The 23,885-nt window shown below is 43.5% G+C and overlaps 1 protein-coding gene across 1 annotated transcript in view; it reads right to left on the bottom strand.

Annotated features, from left to right (window-relative positions):
- Positions 1 to 11,171: 11,171 nt before the first annotated feature.
- Ywhaq (tyrosine 3-monooxygenase/tryptophan 5-monooxygenase activation protein theta) overlaps positions 11,172 to 23,885 on the bottom strand; it is a 28,261-nt gene continuing 15,547 nt past the window's right edge. The window contains exons 3-6 of the mRNA XM_036171212.1: positions 17,570 to 17,693; positions 15,212 to 15,375; positions 14,478 to 14,573; positions 11,172 to 12,239 (exon numbers count right to left, since the gene is read on the bottom strand). Of these exons, the coding sequence (XP_036027105.1) occupies positions 12,180 to 12,239; positions 14,478 to 14,573; positions 15,212 to 15,375; positions 17,570 to 17,693 (444 nt within the window). The 3' untranslated portion in view covers positions 11,172 to 12,179. The remainder of the gene's footprint in view (positions 12,240 to 14,477; positions 14,574 to 15,211; positions 15,376 to 17,569; positions 17,694 to 23,885) is intronic.

Below are 23,885 nucleotides of genomic sequence, written 5' to 3'. Positions count from 1 at the left end.
TGTCAGCCCAGCGCTAGGAGGCTGACACACAACAACAGGCGGGGCTGTGGAGAGACTCTGAAAATCGGAACACTCACAGTCCAGTCTGGGCTTCAAGGGGTCATGGTTTGGGCATTTGTTTGGTCTGGGCGGGAGGGGAAGGTAACAGTTTGGTGTACTGTCTGAGCTAGGTTTATTTTGTGACCCTGCCCAGGCGTTCCTCCCTCAGCCTCCCAAGTGCTGATGACAAGGCATGAGCCACCACACTTGGCTTCACGCTTTTATTCTTTTATTCTCCGAGATTTTTAGAAATACGTTCCCACTAGGTAACTTTTTCATTATAAATGTAACTGGTTGCAACATTTGAAATTCCCTTCGTAAATGTACATACACTTAACTGCCAGGTCATCCTTTTACTGTTTGCCAGTAAAAGATAAATACTCCAGATCCACACCACTGTTGGATCCTCCAACACTGTCCAGTGACCCTTTTTATAGTCAGCCACCTCCTACACTGGTCATCCCCTTGCACTGTCGCTCTGTGTGACATACGGCATATCATATACATGCAGTAGAAATAATGGCATGAAGTCATTTCCACAGTTAGGTTTTGACATACTCTTCCATCTCACCTTCCTCCGTCTTTATTGTTACTGTTTTTTTTGTTGTTGTTGTTGTTGTTTTAAGATTTATTTATTATGTATACAGCATGTATGACTGCAGGCCAGAAGAGGGCACCAGATCTCATTACAGATGATTGTGAGCCACCATGTGGTTGCTGGGAGTTGAACTCAGGACCTCTGGAAGAGCAGCCGGTGCTCTTAACCTCTGAGCCATCTCTTCAGCCCGTTACTGTTTTGAGTCTTAGTCGTTCTGGGTAGTCTCAAAACTAAGATCCTCCGGTCTCAGCCTCGCTGGTGTTCTAATACTCCAGGTATATGCCACTGAGAAAAGCCAATATTCATGCTCTGACAGGAAACTCACAGAGGGATGGATAGGAACACAGGCCACCAGCCAAAGGTTTGAGTTTGACAAGAATTCTACAGCTGCAGCAAACTTCTGAGACCATTGCAGCCACACCTTATCTTCAGAAACAAGATCAGAAATGTTTACTGGGATGCAGAGATGCTCCACAGGTGAGAGACCCTCATGGTAGCTGACAACCAGTTTTAGGGAATCCGATGCCTTCTCAGCTCCAGACACCAAGCACACACATGGTGCACAGACACAATGCAGACAAAACACCCATAAAATCAACTGTAAAAAGATTTACTGTTTTATTATCCTACTTAAGATAATTGGATATAGACATTACCATGTTGTCTTGATCTGGGTCCATCTTAACATCTGAAATAGCTTTTACGATTTAATGAAGGAGCCTCTAAGCCAGGAGTGCTGGGAGGCAGAGAAAGCGGATCCCTGAGTTCAAGGCAGCCAGGGCTACACAGAGACACCCTGATGCTGGAGGATGTCTTTCTATATGCTGTGAATATATGTTGTTCCCATTGGTTAATAAATAATGGCAAGGCAGCTTAGAGACAGGCAGGAAATCCAAGGAGAGAGGCAGGAAAGAGAAAGGCGGGGTCTAGAAAGAGGCCAGCCTGCAGCCCACAGAGTAACATGCCAGCAGACCGGTAAAGCCACAGAACACATGGCAAAACATAGATTAATAGAAATAGGTTAATTCAAGATGTAAGAGCTAGCTAGCAGGGTTGGGGATTTAGCTCAGTGGTAGAGCACTTGCGTAGCAAGCACAAGGCCCTGGGTTCGGTCCTCAGCTTCCGCGGGGAGCGGGGTAGGCTAGCTAGCAAGAAGCCTGCTATAGGCCATACAGTTTGTAAATAATATTAAGCCTCTGAGTGATTATTTTACAAGTGGCTGTGGGGCCAGGCGGGACTGGAGAAAACCTTCCAGCTACACAGACTCAAAAAAAAAAAAAAAAAAAACCACTAATGAGGACAAGTAAAAGATTACTTGAAATTTGCTGATCCTACTCTATGAAATGAATTACTCAGTTAACAGACTGCAAGTCAATTTAAGTAGTACTTGTTAGATACCACATATATGTTCTGAATATATACCCCCACAAATACTCAACACTGATTTAAAAAACCTCTATCTAAATGAGCTCTAAGAGACCTGAGGATGTAGCTCAGTGCTTGCCTGGCATACATGAAGTCCTGTGTAACACAAATCTTAAAAGGTCTTACTAATAAAAACAAACCCAGAGCCAGGTATTGGGGTGAATGCCGAAAGATCTGAGAAACAGAACATGTCAGCCAACCTCACCTTGCCAATTCCTCAGCTGATCTCATTTCCTCAAACTAGAAGCTTCTGTGTCGTCATCCAAATGGATCTCAGCTGAACTGCTGCTAAAAGCTAAAAGCTTAAAAGGGCTCTAGTTCCTGGTCCTCATGCCTTATATACCTTTCTGCTTCCTGCCATCACTTCCTGGGATTAAAGGTGTGTGTCACCATACCTAGCTGTTTCCAGTGGGGCCTTGAAATCACTGATATCCAAAACGATCTCTGCCTCCAGAAAGCTAAGATTAAAGGTGTGTGTGCCAACATTTTCTGCCCTCTATGTATCTATTGTCTGTTCTGTTTGTTCTCTGACCCCAGATAAGTTTATTAGGGTGCACAATATATTAGGGAACACCATACCACCACAGTCTTGACCTTAAAAACCACTGCATTAACCAGGCCTGGTGGCAAATCCTACAATCCCAGCATTTGGGAAGGGAAAGCAGCAATCAGTCCAAGGCCATGCTGGGTTACAAAGGGAGTCTGAGGCCATCCTGGACATCTTGAGACCCTGTCTCCAGAAAAAAAAAAAAAAAAACAAACCCTAGAGAACTAGCTGGTGTAACATTTGTGTACCCACAAGATGCATGCATGTGGAAGAGAACTGCGTGGCTGTGGGGATTAACCTCACTGGGACAGTGAGGGAATGAAAAGATGACAGACTAAAAAGCTGGGGTTGAGTGGCCTGGGCTTTCTGATGGAGAAGCCACAGCATTACAAAAGTGCAGTGTAGGGGGCTGGAGAGATGGCTCAGAGGTTAAGAGCACTGGCTGCTCTTCCAGAGGTCATGAGTTCAATTCCCAGCAACCACATGGTGGCTCACAACCATCCGTAATGAGATCTGGTGATATCCTCTGACCTGCAGGTTTATATGCAGACAGAACACTGTATACATAATAAATAGAACTTTAAAAAAAGTGCAGTGTATTTATTACATACAGCAGAACAGGGAGGCAGGTTTAGCTAGTCTGTCAGAACAATTTCTGTCAGAACAATTTCTGTAAAGATGCCGGAAACATTGGCGGGATTGTGGGGGCTACCGTGGGTATTTTCTGCACACAGTCAACATTTGCACTCAAAAAACCTAAGGAAGGTTTTGTCACTCAAATGGGACTAAAGCATTGAGGTCCTTGACATGGACAGGCCTATGTCAACAACACCTTCACTCGGGATTTTACTTGCTCCCTACAGAGAACAAGTGGGTTCATGTGCATCATGAGAACCAAACTCATCTTATCAGGCTTGATAGCAAGTATCTACCAATGAGCCACCTGAAGCCCCACTTCTATGTCTTACCCTACCTGTCATAGAGCCTACACTATTTCTAAGATGCTAACTATTCCTTAATCTGGATGCATATTTTTTCTTTGCTGCTGAATAAAGTTGGTATGAATTCTCAAATCTCAAAGATGCTACTTTTAAATATGACTATACAGAGTTCATGTAACAAGAACTTATTTCCAAGGTTTTAAAGATTTATTTATTTATTATGTATACTGTGTTCAGTTTGCATATATCCCTGCAGGCCAGAAGAGGGAGCCAGATCTCATTACCGATGGTTGTGAAGCACCATGTGGTTGCTGGGAATTGAACTCAAGACTTCTGGAAGAACAGCCAGTGTTCTTAACCTCTGAGCCATCTCTCCAGCCCCTATTTCCAAGGTTTTAATTCAGACAGTTCATATATAACTGTAAGATCCTTTTAGAAAGAAAACTAGAAAACAAACATGGTACAAACTGTTCAAGGAGCCTGACTGACAAGCACATTATTCTCTGAGAGAACTTTCTTGAGACAGGGTTTCCTGGGTCCTATCCCTGCTCTTGTCCCTGCCTCTGCCTCGTGAGTAAGATGACAGGTGAGGTGTACAGTGCCCCATTTATGTGATGTGGGGTCATCCAGGGGTCAAACCAGAGCTTCCTTCGTGCATGCTAGGCAAGCACTCTACCTATGGAGCTACATTCCCAACATGGAAGTTTTTTAATGGATCAGTAAACCAGACCAACTGGAACTGGAGTCACATTTCTCTTCAAATTGGAAAAAAGAAAAATAAGTCATTTTATTGTGAAATGAGGCATAACATTATTTCAAGAAGGTCCATCTCTAAAATTTGAGCTTTGTATCACCTCCCCTTACACATTTTACAGAATCACCTGCAATGCATCCCCTTCTGAAATGCCTGTTTCCTTGGGAGCTCTGAGTAATTGGACCACATGAGAACTAAGCATAAGAGAGTAAATGGGAAGGAGCTTGATCGAAATTACTTAAGGTCTAAAGTGGCCAAGTTCTGACTTGGATTGATTGGCCCCACAGAAGAGACTAATTCTCCAGACAGTGGCCCAGGACCTTAACTGAAAGCCTGTTTCCAACATTCAGAATCTGCTAATATGAAAGAGACCCAGATCGTATCTTTGCCCTGATTCATTCCGGTTGGTTTGTGACAGGGTCTCCTGTAGCCCAGGTTGGCCTGGAACTCACCAGGTAGTTGAGATGGCCTTGAATATGCTCCTGCTTCTACCACGCCAATGCTGGAAATACAGGTATGCACCACACCTGGTTTACACGATGCTGGGAGAACCCAGTACTCCACACAGAGCAGACAAGCACTCACCATTCCTGCCAGAGCAGCAGGGTATTTACAGGAAGATCAATATAAACTAACAAAAGCTGGAGAGATGGCTCCTCTTGAAAGGACCTGAGTTGGTTTCCCAGTCCCCACAAATGGGTGAGTGGCAGGAACAGCCTGTAACTCCGCCTGCAGGGGATCTGACACCTGGCCTCCATGGGCACTTACACTAGCATACATATCGACATACACATAATTCAAATTGAAAAAAGAATAAACCCAACACAAATGAAATAACCGCTTTCTTAGAAAGCCAGGTCAAGCCTGCTTTTTTCTTTCACTGGGCAGTGGTGGCACACACTTTTTTTTAAAAAGCACACCTTCGATCCTAGCACTTGGGAGGCAGAAGCAGTCAGATCTCCAAGTTTGAGGCCAGCCTGTTTTACAGAGTGGGTTCCAGGACAACCAGGACTACACAGAGAAACTATGTCCCCCCCCACCCCCCGCCCAAAAACCAAAAAACAAAAAAAAAACAAAAAAAACCCTTCATTTTTGCATAATTGTACAGGAGAGCTAGAGCATTGCATTGTATTCCAGTTTGCTAATCACCTAGCATCCCTAATATGTGTGTACATGTAATATATATTGTCAAAACTAAGAAATTGGAGGTTGGAGAGGTGGCTCAGCAGTTAAAAATACTGGTTCTTGCAGGAGCCCAGTCCCAGGGGATCTGACACCTCTGCTGGCCTCCAAGGGCACCAGGCACACATGTGGTACACAGACATACATGAAAGCACAACACTCATACACAGAAACTAGAAAGGGAAAAGCAGCACTCGTATAAATGAACTGGGAAGTCTGATTTAAGGCCCCGGGTTGTGGCAGTTATGGTAGCCCCAGGACACTAATACACTGCTGAGTTCCCTCACACCTCTGCCTGCCTATATACATAGGCAGAGAGTCATGTTTCTACGGTGCAAATATTTGGGCTTTCAAACCCATTCTGACAGGATGATGCCAGAGACAGCAGAAAATGGGAATGTTTGCATGTTTCTCCTAGTTTCTGAATCCTGAGGCTACATCTCTTGTGATTAGTTTTGACGGAGTACAATACAACCTCTAAGTCCAATTGTTGCCCAGCAATTTAACCTCCTTCCTCTTGGTCCAAGGCTACTGTCAAGTAGCTCTGTCTGTCCTTCCCCTTCTCATTCTGCCCACTGGCAGAGAGCCCTCCTTAAGTCATAAGACATCAGCTAACACGTGCCAGGAGATGGAAAGAGGAACAACAAATTAACCACAAGTTTTAGTAAAGGGCCCTTCCAAAAACAGACCAGAATCTCAAAGGGCTTTTACATTTAACATCAGATGTTTTAAACAGATGTTGACTTGGAGCCAGAGGGGTGGTGATCCTCCCACTTTAATGCTCAGTAAATTTGGTGGAAGTGTAGAAATTCCTGGCTACTGGCATACAAGCCCATCCATCGATTCAAAAACAGTTTACTCCTAAGGACAGGATCGGGGAGCATCTGCTGCTGTAGACTCCCTGGTCAAGCAGTGCAGCATTTCCATTATAGCTGACATGGGAAGTACCACCAGAATTAACCAGGATTTGCTCAAGAAAGCATGTAGGATTTAAACTAGGCAAAAGCATTCAATGTGTGTTCAGACTGTGCATGTGACACAGAGAAAAACCCACACTTAGTGGGCCTTGGAGTCCCTTAATTCAGGTCCTGTGTTATCTGTGCAGTGTGGTGCTTTACTTTAGACTTACCAACCACCTAGTGGAGAGCCTTGGATAGATACTACCATTTATGTATTGGCTTACTTAGAAGAGTTACAGATCAGACAAATTCATGAAGAAGTAGACCATTGACTCATTACCTGTATAAGGGGCAGTCCTTGGTATTTGATCATTCTTTGATTTGTTGACATTTTAGAATATAAAAGAACAGTTGAGGGCGGTGGTGGTGCACACCTTTGATCCCAGTACTCTGGAGGCAGAGGCAGGCAGATCTCTGTTAGTTCGAGGCCAGCCTGGGCTACAGAGTGAGTTCCAGGACAGGCACCAAAGCTACAGAGAAACCAACTCGAAAAACTAAAAAAAGAATGAATTAAAGAAAAAAAAAATAGCTGGAAGGCCAGTCATCCACTAATGTCACCTCTACCACCTCATAACAGGTCATTCAAGTTAAGCACTTAATGTAGAAGTCTAATGAGATCTATTTTGGGAGATGTGAGAGCAGCCATGCTCTTAACAGTCAAGAGCTCTTAAAGAGGTAGAGGACTATATGCCCTTGAGATCTGTCTTAAAATGGAGTGGGAATAGGCTAAGTTAGATATGAAATGTCATCCAATTTTAAAGACTAATCAATGTGCATCTCATTGAAATGTGTACATTAGGCTCTTTGAGTTTTGTCAAATGCGGGAAGTTGCGCCTCTCTTCCTGTAACTAAACGGAGTCTTTCCATCCACTTCACAGTTTAGAGCTCTTGCAGAGAACCTGGGTTCAGTTCCCAGCAACTGCCTAAAACTCCAGGTCCTCTCCTGGCCTCCATGTGCAATGCTCGCACTCTACACAATACACACATAGGCAAGATACCCACACAGAAGTAAAAATAAAATCCTGTCTGGATTTTGTTTGTTTGTTGGAGACAGGGTTTCTCTGTGTAGTTTTGGGGCCTGTCCTGGAACTCTCTGTAGACCAGGCTGGCCTTGAACTCAGAGATCCACCTGCCTCTGCCTCCCTAGTGCTGGGATTAAAGTCTGTGCGCCACCACTGCCCAGCTCAAGATAGATTTTTTATTGCCTTCATAATTTGAAGTCTCTGGAAAAAACTTGACAGTCTACAAATACTGGGAAAAATTTATCTTTTATCATCTAATTTAAGCAGTTTCTCAGGTACCAATGTCCTCCCTTCAGCCTCTCACGATACAACCCAGACTGGAATCACTGTATCTTCTTCCCAGCTGTGGGGATACAGGCATGTGACACCATGCTCAGCCATCTATGAGCTGTTACCTGGTACCCAATACATACAACTCGTTTTTTAAACAGGGTAGCCTGTAGCCTTGGCTGTCCTGGAACTCTACATATACTAGACTGGCCTCAAATGCATAGGTATCCACATACTTTTGCCTAAGTGCTAGGATCATAGAGATGCACCACCATGTCCAGCTCAACACTTAACTCTTTGATAACTGCCTTGAAGAGTGTTTTGTAGCTCAGGACATCCAGGTCAGTGTTTACTACACATATTAGCTACGCAGAATGGAGTTATATGTTCACCATAGAGAATATATAGTAAGAACTAAACACACACACAATGTGTGTGTATATATATGTTTGTGTGTATGGGTAGATTAGACAGAAACTCATGGTGGGGTGTGTGTGTGGGGGGGGGGGGGGTGAGGACTAGAGATGGCTCAGTGGTTGAGCACTGCCTGCTCTTCCAGAGGACCAGGGTTCAATCTTAGCACCCACATCACAGCCCACAACTGTCTGTAACTCCACTTCCAGGGGATCTGATACCCTCACAAAGACATGAATGCAGCAAAATACCAATGCATGTAAAAATATTTTTAAAAATCTCATTATTAGGGGACAAACTTGAAATCATTTTCATTACTAACAGCTACAACAGTGGGTGCCCCTCCCTACCTCTTGAAAACAGTCTCTGTGCAATCCAGTCTGAGCCTTCTAAGTGATAGTATTTACAGGTCTGTGCTAATGTAAGACACGTAAACTTTTTGCTGTTTTCGAGACAGGGTTTCTGTGTAGCCCTCACTCTATAGACCAGGCTGGCCTCAAGATCTGCATGCCTGATTTTTTTCTAACTTAGCAACAGAACTTTCTCCTAGTTTTCCATCAGAGGACGCTAATTAGAAGCAAAATCACTGCTTAATAGTTTTGTTTTTTTTTTTTAAACCTTTCATTCCCAAGTTACAGTCACTTTCTGTGTCTATGTCCTTGACAATCTAGGGCAATAGGTCTGCCTGGTACAGTAGCCAGTTTCCACTTTATTAGAACCCTCTATTCTAATTCAGGCTGTCCTGATATACCCAAGACTTGGCATGGAGGAAATCCTGAGATTCACTGCCAGCCCTTTTATTTTGAGCAGCACTTACTTTTTTCAGACAGGAGGGTCTCATGTATCCCAGGCTGGCCTGGAACTCATTACGTAGTTAAGGATGGTCTCTGCCTCCAAAGTACTGAGATTATACATGTGCCACCTGGCTCAGAATGGGTCTTTCGGCCTCTGCTTGAGTAACTGGAATTACAGGTGCTTGCTACCTGCTCAAACTATTACTCCTCCGTTCTAACACCCACAATCCTCCACACATCTGGAAATTCTGATTAAGTCACAGGCAGGAGAGGTTGTGCAGGATAAGGTGGCAGCTGTGAAGCTGGGTGGATCAAGTTCTGATACCTAGTCCCTGACCCCAACACTCGTGCCTTGAGGCTGGTCATCTCTCTCCACCATTCCACCAAACATCTTTCACTCAAGTCTAAAAGGTTACTAACCTCACCTATTTCTTCTCATAGTCCAAGATCTCAATGGGGTCCAGAGATCTGGGGTAAAAAATCAGATCATGGTGAACGGCTTCAACAAAGGGCCTGGTGAGAAGACTCCCGGGGATGAAAAGAGCAGCACTTAGTACTAATTCCAGATGGAAAGGACGGGAAAACAAACCCCTAGTAATGCCTCAGCCTGCTACCCTTCAAAAGCTCACATTACTGGGCTAGGACAGCGAGGAAGGATTACACAAGGTGACTGGTTACCCGGGATTTTTGCAAGTACTGTCTGCTTCTAGTCCACAGGAAGGGGAAGCTACTTACAGCCCCCTTTACTAGAAAAGAGCAGAGCACAAATTTCAGTTAGGTAGGCACCCAGCTGCCCCAGAAGGCTCCACTGCCATTACACAAAGCAAAATATGTAAATTTGTTTTTGCTGACAGGATTTCTCTGGGTAGCTTTGGAGCTTGTCCTGAAACTCATTCTGTAAACCCACCAACATGGCTTTAAAGCCTCCTAGCACTCCAAACCCTTACTTACTTATACCCTTTCCTACGGGAAGCCGTCATTTTTCCATGTAATGCTGGGGGCCATAAACCAGGTCAAAGACTCCAGGACTTTAGATAACAAGTTCCCCTAGATGGAGAAGACATTCTTACTTCTCAAAGATTATTCTTCTATGTGTGTGCACACACAGACCACAGCCCAAGAAGGCACCCTAGGGTAGGAGTTTCGGTTAGTTGTCAGTTCTGGAGACCAAATCCCAGTGCTCTGAAAAAGCAGCAGGTTTTCCAACCTTGCAAGAAGACATTCAAATGTGGAGCTGGGTACAGAGAGGCCACCCCAGCAGTCCACCATCTGACTTAACTCACCATTTACAGCTCAACAGTTCAAATGCACAAAATTCTCATGGTCACTCAAGTACCTGTAACTTCAAAAAGAGTATCCTACACATTGAAATTCAGGGGGAACAAACTCCTATTAACTGTCTTGTTTTTCTTTCTTTGCTGTTTTTGTTTTTTGAGGCAATATGGATCAAACTCAACTGCCTGCCTCTGCCTCCCCAAGAGTTGGGATCAAAGGCAAAAACATAATGCCTGGCTACCCAACTAGCAGGGACCATCTATTATGGGACCATCTTAACCTTGTAAGTGCTGTTAAATGCTGTGTTTTGATTCCCTCAATAAACAAGTTCAAGGAGCTGGGAATGCACCCAAGTGAGAGATACTCTAGCTTGTATGAAGCTCTGAGAGGGGAGGGAAGGGAAGACAGAGTCAAGAGAAATGGAAGGGAAAGAGAGCCAGAGAGCAAGCACGTAACAAGTGCAAATGGAGCCTTGGTCTACATTCCTATTTTAGAAAATTAGGAGAATAAACACAGGTTAAAAAACCCACTGGTGGTGTATAATCAGCATGATTTGAATGCACAAGTGGCAGACAGAATGCTTACAAAGTGGGCTACCTGCAAACTAGAACCCCGCTCTTACACTGCTCATGCACGGAAGCACAATTCCAATTCCGGCCAAGGCTCCTGGGCACAGGAGTAGCTTTTCTAGTTTTCAAGGGTCCGCTTTACTGCATGACACCTAACCACATCATCATTCACATCTGAGGAAGAGATGACCCACCCGTGAGAGCACCTGAAGAAATACAGATCAATTGTACCCGGTGCCAGGCACCCCACGGTATAACACGATGTAGAAATACGGGCATCACCACTACATTTCACATAAAAAGAAATAACAATAAACTCCAAAAAGTAGAAATTCACCTGTTCCTTAAAATATGGGGATGCAAATGGTACAAAGCCGTAATAAATGGTTTTATAAAATGTAGTTTTATTTTATGTTACTCTGCTGTTACATAGGGCATAACATTTTCACAAGGCTTTTTTGGGACTACAGTCAATGATTAGCAACACACAGCTCTCTGAAGAACAATCACTGGACAAACTGGACACCCTCACATGTGCACGAATCTGCATGGAAAAGTACTCAACTTTAGACTTGGACTTGTGTACTTATTTCCCCTTTCCAGTGGATTAAGAAAGGACATGCATTTTAATTTGCCCAAAGCAATGCTTATGTTCTGGCAGCAGCATGCTACTTCTATTACAAGGTCAAGTGAATACCAGAGCTACAAAGGCAGGAGGTCTAAGTGATTTTTATTGGGAAGAAGGGAGTTGTCAACTCAAACAGCAGCAACTGAAGAATGCATAAAGGAAACCCCCTGCTGTCACAGACAGACATAACCCCCAGAATACGTGACATAGGAGACACTTCCATCTGTGACCTCCAGACTGGATGCATGAAGAGCTTTTCCCGTTCAATCTAACACTTTTGGATTCCTACTAAAAAGGAGTATGCAGTAAGAATATGGAAAAGTTGCTTCTGAAAGGAAACCCCCAAAGAAGGGTGAGAGAGGGAATGTAGAAATCAGGAAGTTATTATTACAATGACTTTCAATTGTAATGCACTACATTTCCATATCTTCACAGTAATACAAACACAGCCACTTGCAGAACTGGCTCAGATGACTTAAATACCAATGCGCTGTCAGTCCTCTGCACAAGTGTCTGGAAGTTACTCGTGTGTATGAAATGAAGCTATCGATACTTTTCTACAGCAGTAACTGCACACCAGGAAGGCTGAGACAACACAGATCAAGGGATGGAGTGTTCCCAAAGCTGCAGTGTGAAAAGACTATAAACAGTTGATCCCATACACATGAATGGGCTTCCTTGCTAGAGGAAATCCAAGTAGAATAAGGAATGGAGATGTAAAAAGGTTTTCTTGAGGGGACGGAGGACAGCACCCGGGTGCCCTTAGTTTTCAGCCCCCTCTGCTGCATCACATTCTTCTCCTGCACTGTCCGATGTCCATAACTACAGGAGAGAAAAAACAGAAACACACAGGAGGTTATTTCTAGCCGGACATTCTTGAAGCCCCTGACAAGAAGTCAATCCTTTAAGCAATAGAGGATGATCAAGACAGTCCTTTCTCAAGACTGAAAACCATCACCCCTTAAAACTGAATGCACCAGGCAGTGGTGGTATATGCCTTTAATCCCAGCACTTGGGAGGCAGAGCCAGGTGGACATCTGTGAGTTCGAGGCCAGCTTGGGCTACCAAGTGAGTTCCACGAAAAAGGCACAAAGCTACACAGAGAAACAATGTCTCGAAACACCCCCCCACCCACCCCAAAAAAGAGAGAACAGAACCAAAGCAGTGAAGACAGCTAGTCCCGAGGCCACAGAAGCAGTGGGGTAAGGATCTCTCCCGCCCACAGGGCTGCAGCTCTGCCAACATCTAACAATGCCCAGTGCTTTCCTAATCCCCTTCTCAGTGGACTGGACAGATGTGGAGCTTAACAGAACACAGCTACAATAATCCCAGTAAAAGCTGCAGCACCACAATCCAGGGCAAGGAAAACTACATCCCACTAAAGGGCGCCATTCCCCTCTTCCCTTCTGTTAAGTCTAAGATATTACCCCTGTTATAGTTTAGGTCTGAAATGTCCTCAAAGGCCCACATGGTCACTGTAGGAGTGCCTTTAAAGAGGACACTGTGACACAGGTCTCTTTCCTGGGGCTGCCAGGAGGAGAGACACAGGCTTTCACCCCATGTATCCCCATTAAGCTCTTCAACACGACATGGCCAAGCCACTATGGACTAAACCTTTAAACTCAGGAACCAAACTCAGTGTTTCCTTGTTTTAAAGTTGTTTAGTCCTAGGCACCTTGTCACAGGAACAGAACACAAATATGTCTTTTACCTACTGTTTAAGGAGGAAGGAAGAAAGCCGGGCAGTGATGGCACATGCCTTTAATCCCAGCTCTCGGGAGGCAGAGGCAGGCGGATCTTCTCTGTGAGTTTGAGGCCAGCCTGGTCTACAGATCAAGATCTAGGACAGGCTCTAAAAGCTACAAAGAGAAACCCTGTCTCGAAAAACCAAACCCAACAACAACAACAAAAGAAAGCATGGAGAAAAACCAAAGAAAAATATAAAACAGCACCTTAGCATGCAGAGGTAGAGTAAACTTATGTACAAGCTTACCCTCTGTACTAATTAGTTTTTTTTTTTTTTCTTTTTTCTTTTCTTTGTCAAGTTGACATAAGGCAAAGCCATCTGGGAAGAGGGAACATTAATTGAGGGAATACCTCCATCAGACTGGCCTGTAGGCATGTCTCTGAGGACATCTTTTTCGAGACAAGGTTTCTCTGTGTATCTCTGGCTCTCCTGGAACTCTCTGTGCATATCAGGCTAGCCTCTTTGAGAACATCTTCCTGACTAATGATCGAGGGCCTCACCCGTCTATGGGAAGAACCATCCCTGAGAATGTGCTTCTGGTTTACACTAGAAAGTAAGCTGAGCAAGCCATGAACAAGTCAACAAGCAGCATTCCACCGCGGCATCTGCTTTCCAGGTTCCTGCCTTGATCTCCTGCCCTGACTTCACTCTATGATGGACGATAAACTCTAATCTGAAATAAATCTTTTCCTTCCCAAATGCTTTTTTAGTTATGGTGTTTTATCACTGCAATAGAATACAAACTAGGAAACCCTCCATCAAATATGCAAATGCAGAGTTCCCAAAGTATCCTTTACAGGGTTAGGTACTGCCTGTAGACCAAGTGTGTGCAATTCCCATGGAGGCCACAAGGGGGCCAGGGTCCCTCAGGACTGCAGTAAATCCACTGTGAACATCTATGTGTACTGAGACTCGAACCCAGGTCCTCATGGACAGCAACCAACGTTTCCTCTCTAGCGCTACCAAGTAAACTTTTACTACAAGCTGTTTCATGATTTTAGGAGATCGCAACACCTATAGAACCCCTAACTTGCTTTACCTAGTTTACCCAGAGAAAGGAAATACTAATTACACAAGCTCTACATTAACTGTTATCAACATACTCAACCAAGCCAAATACTAACACTGTGCTCCTACAAGCACAGCCCCTTTTCCAGGAAGGTCTGATATGTCACCTTATCACCATGAAGACCTTTCTCCAAACTTTGTGAGAGAGACTACAGCTCTTCTTTAACTGCCCCCAAAGACAGGAGGATCAAAATAAAATGACTGCTGTTTCTGGAAACAAAGCCACAGAATAGTGAAACACTCACTGTTAAGTTGTCTCTAAGCAACTGCATGATGAGGGTGCTGTCTTTGTAGGAGTCTTCATTCAGTGTATCGAGCTCTGCGATAGCCTCATCAAAAGCCTGGGGAAGTCAACATTCACAGTGAGCAGCACCAATACAACTGCGTGTACGGTCACACTAACTAGGAAGGACTTGCTGCCTTGGAGGCCTGGTTCAAGACTCTATGAGGACTCCTCACTTAAGTCCCCCCACCTGGAGGAGCTCTCTCCTTACTCTTCTTCATTCATCAATACTTGCTCTGCTTTTTTTTTTTTTTTTATAAAGAAAGAAAAGAAAGAATTCGTATGACCTGGAGCCTGCTGTAAACATTTACAGAAACACGTCTCTTGGCTCTTTCACAGGATACGCAGTGTATTAGCAGTGCTTGACACAATTCTTACAGAGCTAGCATGGCCTTGAGACATTTGGGGGTACAGGTTTTTAGTGCTCACACTCGGCAGGCAGGCAGGCACTCCTGGTTTCTAGTTACTTTGACTTCTCTGACCATGTTGCCTTCCAGGCTCTTCAGTCAGACATGACTACTTAGAATCACAGTGAGAGCGGAGTGTTTACAGGGGAGAAGCAGGCAAGACAGTAATAAAAAAGAAAACACAATGCAAAAGAAATGGCCTCCCCGAGCATCCAAATACTTCAAAATCAACAGACTTAGTTCTCCCCCCTCGGCCCAAGAGGTTTGCGGATCCTCCACACAGACCTACCGTTTTGGCCAATGTGCAGGCAAGCTCTGGGTTATTAAGGATCTCATAGTAAAATACAGAGAAGTTAAGAGCCAGCCCCAAGCGGATCGGGTGTGTGGGCTGCATCTCTTTCTTGCTTATATCGAAGGCCTCTTGGTAGGCTCCTTGGGAATTATCTATCGTTTCTGTGAGTTGGAAAACAAATATTAAAGTCACAACAGCAAAAATATCTATCCGGTATGTAGCATGCTAACAACTTTAACATAGGTACCAGCTCTGAGTCATTCTGAGTCACAGTAGCTCCAGTATATTTAAATAAAACCCACGGGGGCCAGAAAGATAGTCACTGAGTTTGATCCCTGGAACCTACATGATAGATGTCCTCTGATTTCCACATGTGTGCTGTGGCATCCAGGAACACACAGACACACACAGAAAAAAAAAAAAAAAACAAAACTGACTAGTTAAATTAAGAATTCTGAACAAACCATACACTCGTCTTACCTCCCTCCCTTCTTTAAAACTTGGTTGTAAACAGCAATGCTGTGCCCCTAAGAGCCTTAACAGGCCTGTATGCCTAGCTACTCGGGAGGGTAAAACAGGAAGACCAACGTTTAACCGCCTTCCTCAACTAAAGTGAGTTCAAATCCAGCCTGGTAACTTAATGAATCCCTGTCTCAATTGTAAGTGAGGCTAGGAACACAGTTCAGTGGCAGGGCACTTGCCCAGCTAGCATGCTCTAAGTTCAACTTCCAGCAAAATAATAATAACTATTAAAATTTTAAAAAGAACTGGGGATATAGTTTCAGGAGTAGAGTCTTTGCCTATCATATATGAAGCCCTGGGTTCAAATGCCAGCACACACTCACACACAACATCCTATTTCTATGTCCTATGAAAAATATAAAACTGATTAAGTGTGTGTAAAGAATTGTGGAGCTAAAAATATGACAAACAAAATCCCAAAGTACGAACAATTAAGCCTGTTTTAATGTCAAAGTGTAATTAGAGTTCACCTATGAGCCCAATTTCAACACTTTTCTTTTTTTGAGGCAGGGTTATCACTTACAGTCCAGGTTGATCTAAAAACAATCAATCCCCCTGCTCCAGCCTCCTGGTATATTTTCATTTTCAGTAACATAGAGCAACATTCAATTTTCTTGACATAAAAAAGACTTTTGAGACAGGGTCTCTCTACACAGCCCTGGCTGTTCTAGAACTCACTCTGTAGACCAGGCTGGCCTTGAACTCACAGAGATCTACCTGCCTTTGCCTAAGTACTGGGAGTAAGGATATGCACCACCACATCCAGCATTAATTTTTTTTAAAAGATTTATTTATTTATTATGTATACAGCATGTGTCCCTGCAGACCAGAAGAGGACACCAGATCTCATTACAGATGGTTGTGAGCCACTATGTGGTTGCTGGGAATTGAACTCAGGACCTCTGGGAGAGCAGTCAGTGCTCTTAACCTCTGAGCCATCTCTCCAGCCCCAGCATTAATTTTTTAAAATAGTATTTATTTATTCTTTGAAGGGGCTGGAGAAATGACTTCGTGGTCAAGAGCATCAGCAGTTCTTCCAGAAGACCCAGGTTCAATTCCCAGCCCAAGGCAGCTCAACCTTCTGTAAACTCTAGTTTCAGGCACTAACTCCAAGGGCATTTAGGCCCTCACAGGTACAGACACACATCCAGACAAAACATGCATACACAGAAAATAAAATATATCTGAAATTTTTCAATACTCTGTTTATTCTTTTAAATTTTCATATATCCGTACACCGTATTCTCCTTCACCCCCACGAGGTCATGGCCTCTCTTTCACTGTTATTAGTAACCTGAGTCTAATTAGTGCTGCCATGTGGGCATGGGTGTGGGCATCTACTGGGACAAGACCCATGATTTTTTAGGTTGCAAAGAGCCTGCAAACTACCTACCGGTTATTGTCCTATAATGTCCCCATTCATCCTGTTGTGGTTTGAACATGAACTGTTCCCTAAGACACCTGTGTTAAAGACTGGGCTCTAAGTGGGCAGGCTTGTAAGGACTACATTCTGAGGTGCTGACTGAATGAATGGGTCAGTGCTCTATGGAAGTGTCCTGAAAAGCTACACCGTGTCTCTAGCTAGTAACTCAACCCTCTTGCTTCCTGGCTGCACAGAGTTGAGCAGCTCTGTTCCGTCATAGTCAAGTCTGCCTACCTCAGTGTCCACATGAATGGAATTAGTGAACCATGGGCTGAAATCTCAGAAGCCAAAAAAAATCTCTTCTTTAAGAAGCTGTTTGTTCTGGGATACTCTGTCACAGTGACAAGTGACTGCCCATTCCCACTCCTTTTTATATATTCTGTATTTGCCCATAGGTCACAGATACGTACGTTTTCGATCATCGCCACACGCTACTTCAGCAAGATACCGGAAATAATCTCCCTTCATCTTCAGATAGAAGACCTTACTCTCTGGATTAGTTGCATTGGCTATTAAATACTTATCCAACAATTCCTGAAAGAAAGAAATCAAACACTAATGAAAAGCCACTCAATCACAAGAACTTACAACAGTACACTTGTACCTATCATTCCACTCTGGACCTGAAGCATGTTCTTACAACAGAGTCAGGTTGTTGTATTCGCTTCCCGGAAGGCCTTGCCCATGGTTCACAGTAAAAACGTAGATACACCAAACACTGTCATTAAAAAAAGCTTGTCCTTTTAGTAAGACATTTACCCAATATTCACTGCTTAGGTGCCATGTACTGGATTAACTATGTAAAAAAGCATGAAATGAAATCCATGCTGTCCTCAAGAAGTGGTCCGCAAATATCACCGGAATTGGCTGCTATCAGAACTGGAGGGGAACAACCTATGTTGGAGACAATACACACTCTAGTCACAGGATGTACTTGTTAAAAGTTTATTGTCGGGCTGGGGATTTAGCTTAGTGGTAGAATGCTTGCCTAGCAAGCGCAAGGCCCTAGGTTCGATCCTCAGCTCAAAAAAAAGAGAAAAGTTTATTGTCAGCTGGGGAGAGAGAACCTCAATTGAGAAAATGCCTCCAACAGACTGGACTGTGGGCATTCCTGTGGGGACAATTTTCTTGATTAATGACTGAAGTGCTAGGGTCCAGCTCAGTAGGGGCACTGCCAACCCTAAAGCAGGTAGTCCTGGGTTATATAAAGAAGAGCAAGTCATGGAGAGTAAGCCAATAGTGTTCCTCCATGGTCTCTGCTTCACTTCCTACCTCCAAGTTCCTGCCCTGACTTTCTTAGTCACGGAGTGTGACCCGGAAGTTGTAAACTGGTAAAATACCCAAGCTCCTGTAAGAAACCCCAACAAAGCTTACTGGGTCATAAAAACACATAATTACCCTGTAAGCAGCAGGAAGACATAATGGAATTCAGCTACTATCACAAAAGCTACTACTTGGAAAAGTCAAGGACTTCTCCAAAGGTCAAGCCCTAGCTTAAGAAGTCTTGGTGATCTTTTAGCTTTTGTATATTAGCTGCTTCCTACAGTGATTTTCTTGTAATGCTATGCTTGCTTCCAAGAACTCCTAACAGTCTATTTCTCTAAAATACCTATCAAGCATCCCAAGCCAAACGAAACAACCCCTGTCTCCTAGGTCAGGAGGATAGCTTTATTTCTTGAGGAAAACTCTTGCCTGCCTTTATGTCCGTGTAAGAATTCAAGCCTGGTGACCCTGCTCTGCCAGAGGATGGCTATGGCTTGGGGTTATAACTGAACACCTCCGAGACTGGGGGAACTGAGGTGTAAGGAGAACGAAGAGAGGACTGAGGATTTTGGCTGGAGAAGATTTTTGACTAGAGAACTGGAGGTCAGATGGAAAACGAAGAGGAGCCAGCTGGGAAAGCACTGGCTGGATAAGAACGAGATGAGAAGGGCCCGGATGAGGCAGAACTAAGACGAGAGAATAAGTTAGAACTTAGAGAGGACAGCAGATGGAGACAAATCAGGCAAGGAACCAGGCTGGAGCACAGACCTGCAGCTGTGTCGACAGGATGTTATTCCACAGGACAAAGAGCTGCGCGTACTTAGAGTTATTTCCTGAAAATAAATCTCGCCATTCACACTTTCTCTTCTGAGCCCCTGGTCCTTAAATAATATACAAGATTAAAAAAAGAGGGAGGAGGCACGTACCTGAAGGGATTGCCTCAACGGTTAAAAGCTCTTGCTTAGGACCAGAGTTCAGTTCCCAGCACCCACATCAGGCAGTTTAGAACTGTCTGTAACTCTAGCTCCAGTGAGATCCAACGCCTCTGGACTTGAGGGACACCTTCACTCACATGCACATAAATATACACAGACAAATACTTAAAAAAATAAAAACAAGAATTTTTTGTAAAGGAAGAGGAGATGGGAAGGGACAAGCGAGGGTGGGGATGAATATCATCAAAACATACGACAAATATGAAAATGGCATGCTATATCATGTAAATGAATATATACTAATTTTTCCTAAAGGAAAGGCTGTTTAGAGAGAGGGTACCTTGGTTAAGCTGGGCACAGTTGCATGCATCTGTAGTCCCGGCTACTTGGGAAGCTGGTACAGGAAAATCACCTGATTTCAAAAGTTTGAGACCAGCCTATGCAACACAGTAAGACACCCCCACACACACAACTGAAAAATCAAGGGAACAGGAGGGGGGGCGCAATAATGCACTAAGAAGAATAAGAAGATGTGGGGTCATTTTAGAAAGGGAACATCAAATATGAGGAAGAATACGTCTAGACAGCAAGCACAAGTGACTCACTATGGCTCAGAATGGTGCGTTCAGTGTCCTCTGTCCAAAGAGAGATAAGCACAGGGTCTGCAGACTAGATTTGGAAATGTGTACAGCAGTTCGAGAACAACTTATGTCAACTGGACCTAAACTATTAGCTTCAGTAGAGTAATGCTGAGGGCCAAACTGGTGCATATGCTGTGTAGACAGGCTCTCATCTACTGGACCACACAACCCTCCACTGCTAAGTCTATTTTATATATTGTTTACTTACTTACTTAGCTATGATTTATTTAGTTTCCTTATGGAACCTAGCCATGTTCTAGTCCCCAGGGGATCATAGGTGTATGTCACCATACCTGACTGACTTGGCTACGTCTCTTACCCGATTTCATACAATGGCCATTTCATGGAAAGCAATGACCTAAACTTAAGTGTTTGTGCTGACTATCTCTTTAGACTATCCATTATACTTGATATTAAATCATTAAAAAATAGTATGGTGTCAACACATAATAGGTGTTCTCCAGGAACAAATAAAATCAAAAGAAGTCAAAGCCTAGAAGAGCATCAAAAACCATGAACTGACCAGCTCCTCTGCCTCAGCTCAGTCTGAGGAGCTGAGCAAAGAACAGAAGTTCATGTTTGCACTCTTGAAGAAAAATACAAAATCTTCTCTGTTAGCAAAGTGCCAACTATAATGCCAATTAAAAGTCTGGAAAATAACCCAGAATAACACTTTTAAATTGACACAAATGTATTACTAAAGAAAAAGATTATTTGACAGATCTCAAGTAACATGTAGGAAAAATAGATCTAATGAAAAATGCCCCCAACAAAATGAAACCACTGTATTCTTATAAGATAGTTTAATGAAAATTAATAAGAAAAGCATTTAAAAATCTTTAAATTAAAAAAAAAAAAACTTTAACATGGGGCTTTAGAGATGGCTCAGTGGTTGAAAACACTGTTACTCTTGCAGAAAACCTGCGTTCAATTCCCAACACCTACGTGGTGTTTCACAACCATCCAATCCAGAGGCTCCAATGCCCTCTTCTGACCGTATAGTACACATACATACAAGCAGGCAAAATACTCATACACAGAAAATAAATCTTAAAAAAAAAAACAAAACAAAAAACACTAGCTGGGCATGGTGGTACACACCTTTAATTCTAGCATTACAGGCAGAGGCAGGAGAATCTGTGGGAGTTCAAGGCCAGCCTGGTCTACAGCGTTGAGTTCCTGCACAGCCAAAGCTACACAGAGAAACAAAGTTTTCCTATTACTAATAACTATTTTGAATGTCACCCTCTATAGCTAATTCTAGTACGAGCAGAGTCCTCCTGCCTGAGACTCCAGACTTCAAGATCACAGGCATGAACCACACAGCTACTTCTGGATGTTATTCGTACTTTAACTCACTGTAAAGCCTCCCACTAGCGAACTGCAGGACCAGAGGAGGTTTGGAGACTCCCCGGGGACCCCTCCACCACTGGCATCACTTCACTGAGTGGATAGAAAGCAAGTAATATTAGAGCTGTAAGATATCATTGCACTGCTCACAACTACAAGACGGTCTGGTGGTGTTCCAATCTACATGGTCTTTTAACAATCAAAAAACTCAAAAAACCCAGAGTCAGATATTGGGGTGAAAGCTGAAAGATCAGAGAAGCAGAGCAAGCCACAGCTACCCTCACCTCGCCAACTCCTCAGAGGATTCTGCTTCCTCAGACTGAAAGCCTGCGTTCTCATCCAAAGGATCTCAGCTGAACTGCTTTAGTTCCTATCTCAAGCCTTACTTACCTTTCCCCACCCAGCCATGTCACTTCCTGAGATTAAAGGTGTGTGCCACCACTGTCTGGCCTCTACATCTAATCTAGTGGCTGGCTCTGTCCTCGATCCCCAGGCAAGTTTATTAGGGTACACAATATCACCACAGCCTGGTAACTGAGAACACTACACTCTAGATCAATGGTTCTTAGCCTTCCTAATGCTGCCGACTCTTTTATACACTTGCCCATGTTGTGGTAACCCCAATCATACCATTATTTCATTACTACTTCATAAATGTAATTTTGCCACTGTTGTGAATTGTAATGTAAATTATCTGATATGCAGAATCTCTTATGGGGTCGAGACCCATAGGTTGAGAACTGCTGCTCAAAGGACTAAGAGCTTCTTGACAGGGGAGGGTGTCCTGTCAAGAAGAAGCACCAGTGCAAACGTAGAGCAGCAATGTTTCCTCTTATTCCTTGTTCCCATGTCTGAGAAAGAACTAGAAGGAAAAAACAACCCCACTAACTCATAGACAGAGCCCCCTTTGCATGTCACAATCTTGCCATCATTTAAACAGTTTTACCAAAGTAGTCCACTTGCCTTGGTGGTAATGCTCTACAGCACTCAAATAACCTTGACCCTAGCTTCCTTCCTAAGTCCTTTGCACTGCTTTTAATTTAATTATAGAATTCATACTTTCTACAGATTAACCAAGAGCAGGAACCTGAAGAGACAGTAAACTTGAAAAAGAATAAACAGGAGCAAATGTTCACACATCTCCCAGTTTTCCTGCCACCTCGCTGAGACCCATTAATAAACACACTGCTGACATGGTAAATCCTTTTTTGTTTGTTTGTTTCTCTGTGTAATTTTGGAGCCTGTCCTGGATCTCGCTCTATACACCAGGCTGAACTCACACAGATCCACCTGGCTCTGCCTCCCCAAGTGCTGGGATTAAAGGCGTGCACCACCACCGCCCAGTGACATTGTCAATCTTTAATGTACACTTGGGAATTTCTTTTCCTCATTTAATAAAAACAAGAATATATCATAAGATAGAGCATATCAAAGAGGCCTAAGACAAAACCTAAGTTAGATGTTTAATCTCTTCAGTTTAATAAGGGGCTCACAACTGCCTGTAACTCCAGCTCCAGGGGATCCAATGCCCTCTTCTGGCCTCTGAGGGCACCTCTTCCCACCCTCAACACACACACACACACACACACACACACACACACACACACACACTGTATAAAACAATAAAAGAACGAAGTAAGGAGGCCAGGTATGGCAGTGCACACCTATAATCCAGCACTTGCAAGGCAGAAAGATCAATCACTGAAGGCCAGCCTCTGGTAGGCAGCAAGCTCAAAGCCAATCTGGGCTAAATGAAACCATCTCAAAAAGTAATTAAAAAAAAAAATTAAAGATTTCCATGGAAATAGACGCAAACCTTCTGAGCTAGTTGATCGATCAGCTGACAGTCTCACACAGCACACACCAGTCTTCTGGATTCAACCAAATCCTTACTACCTCATATCCCCCATGGTTAACATTTTTTTTTCACTGAGCCCATACTAAATTCCAAGCCCCCATAAAGTACCAATTAAGCAGTAGTGCTCAAAAAGAGTGGCTGTGCCCAGGTCTGCTTTACCAGTTTAAGCTTGCTGTTACAGTATGAATTACTCAAGTCATTTCTTTGCACTCTTAGAAGTATCTGGCTAACACACAATCATCCTGTGGATGAGGCATCCATGTTTTCGGTGCTGCGGATTACTGATGAAGTTCCTCAGCCATTAGCAGTGTCCAGAGAATTGGTTCACTATTGAGAACTTGCTCCACCATAGGAGTTGGAGAGATGACTCAGTGGCTAAGAGCACTTATTGCTCCTGCAGAGAACCCAGGTTTGATTCCTAGCACCTACATGGTTCCAGCAAACTCTCTGCAACTCCAGCTCTAGGCAATCCAATGCCCTCATCTGACCTCCACGGGCAACACATACGGGCACGCGCGCACACGAAGGCAAACAAAATTTTAAAATTCTTTTAAAACTTAAAAGAAAAAAAAACTTGCTTCATTAATTCATATTTATACAAAAGACGATAAAACTTCATACACACCAAGAATTACATTTTACAGCATCTACTACTTGAGCCACTAAAAAATATTTCCAT

The sequence above is a fragment of the Onychomys torridus genome, chromosome 21 (assembly GCF_903995425.1).
Source record: "Onychomys torridus chromosome 21, mOncTor1.1, whole genome shotgun sequence".
In the NCBI taxonomy this organism is placed as follows: Eukaryota; Metazoa; Chordata; class Mammalia; order Rodentia; family Cricetidae; genus Onychomys; species Onychomys torridus.
Note: the sequence above shows the minus strand (reverse complement) of the source record. Positions and strands in the feature narration are given on the sequence as shown.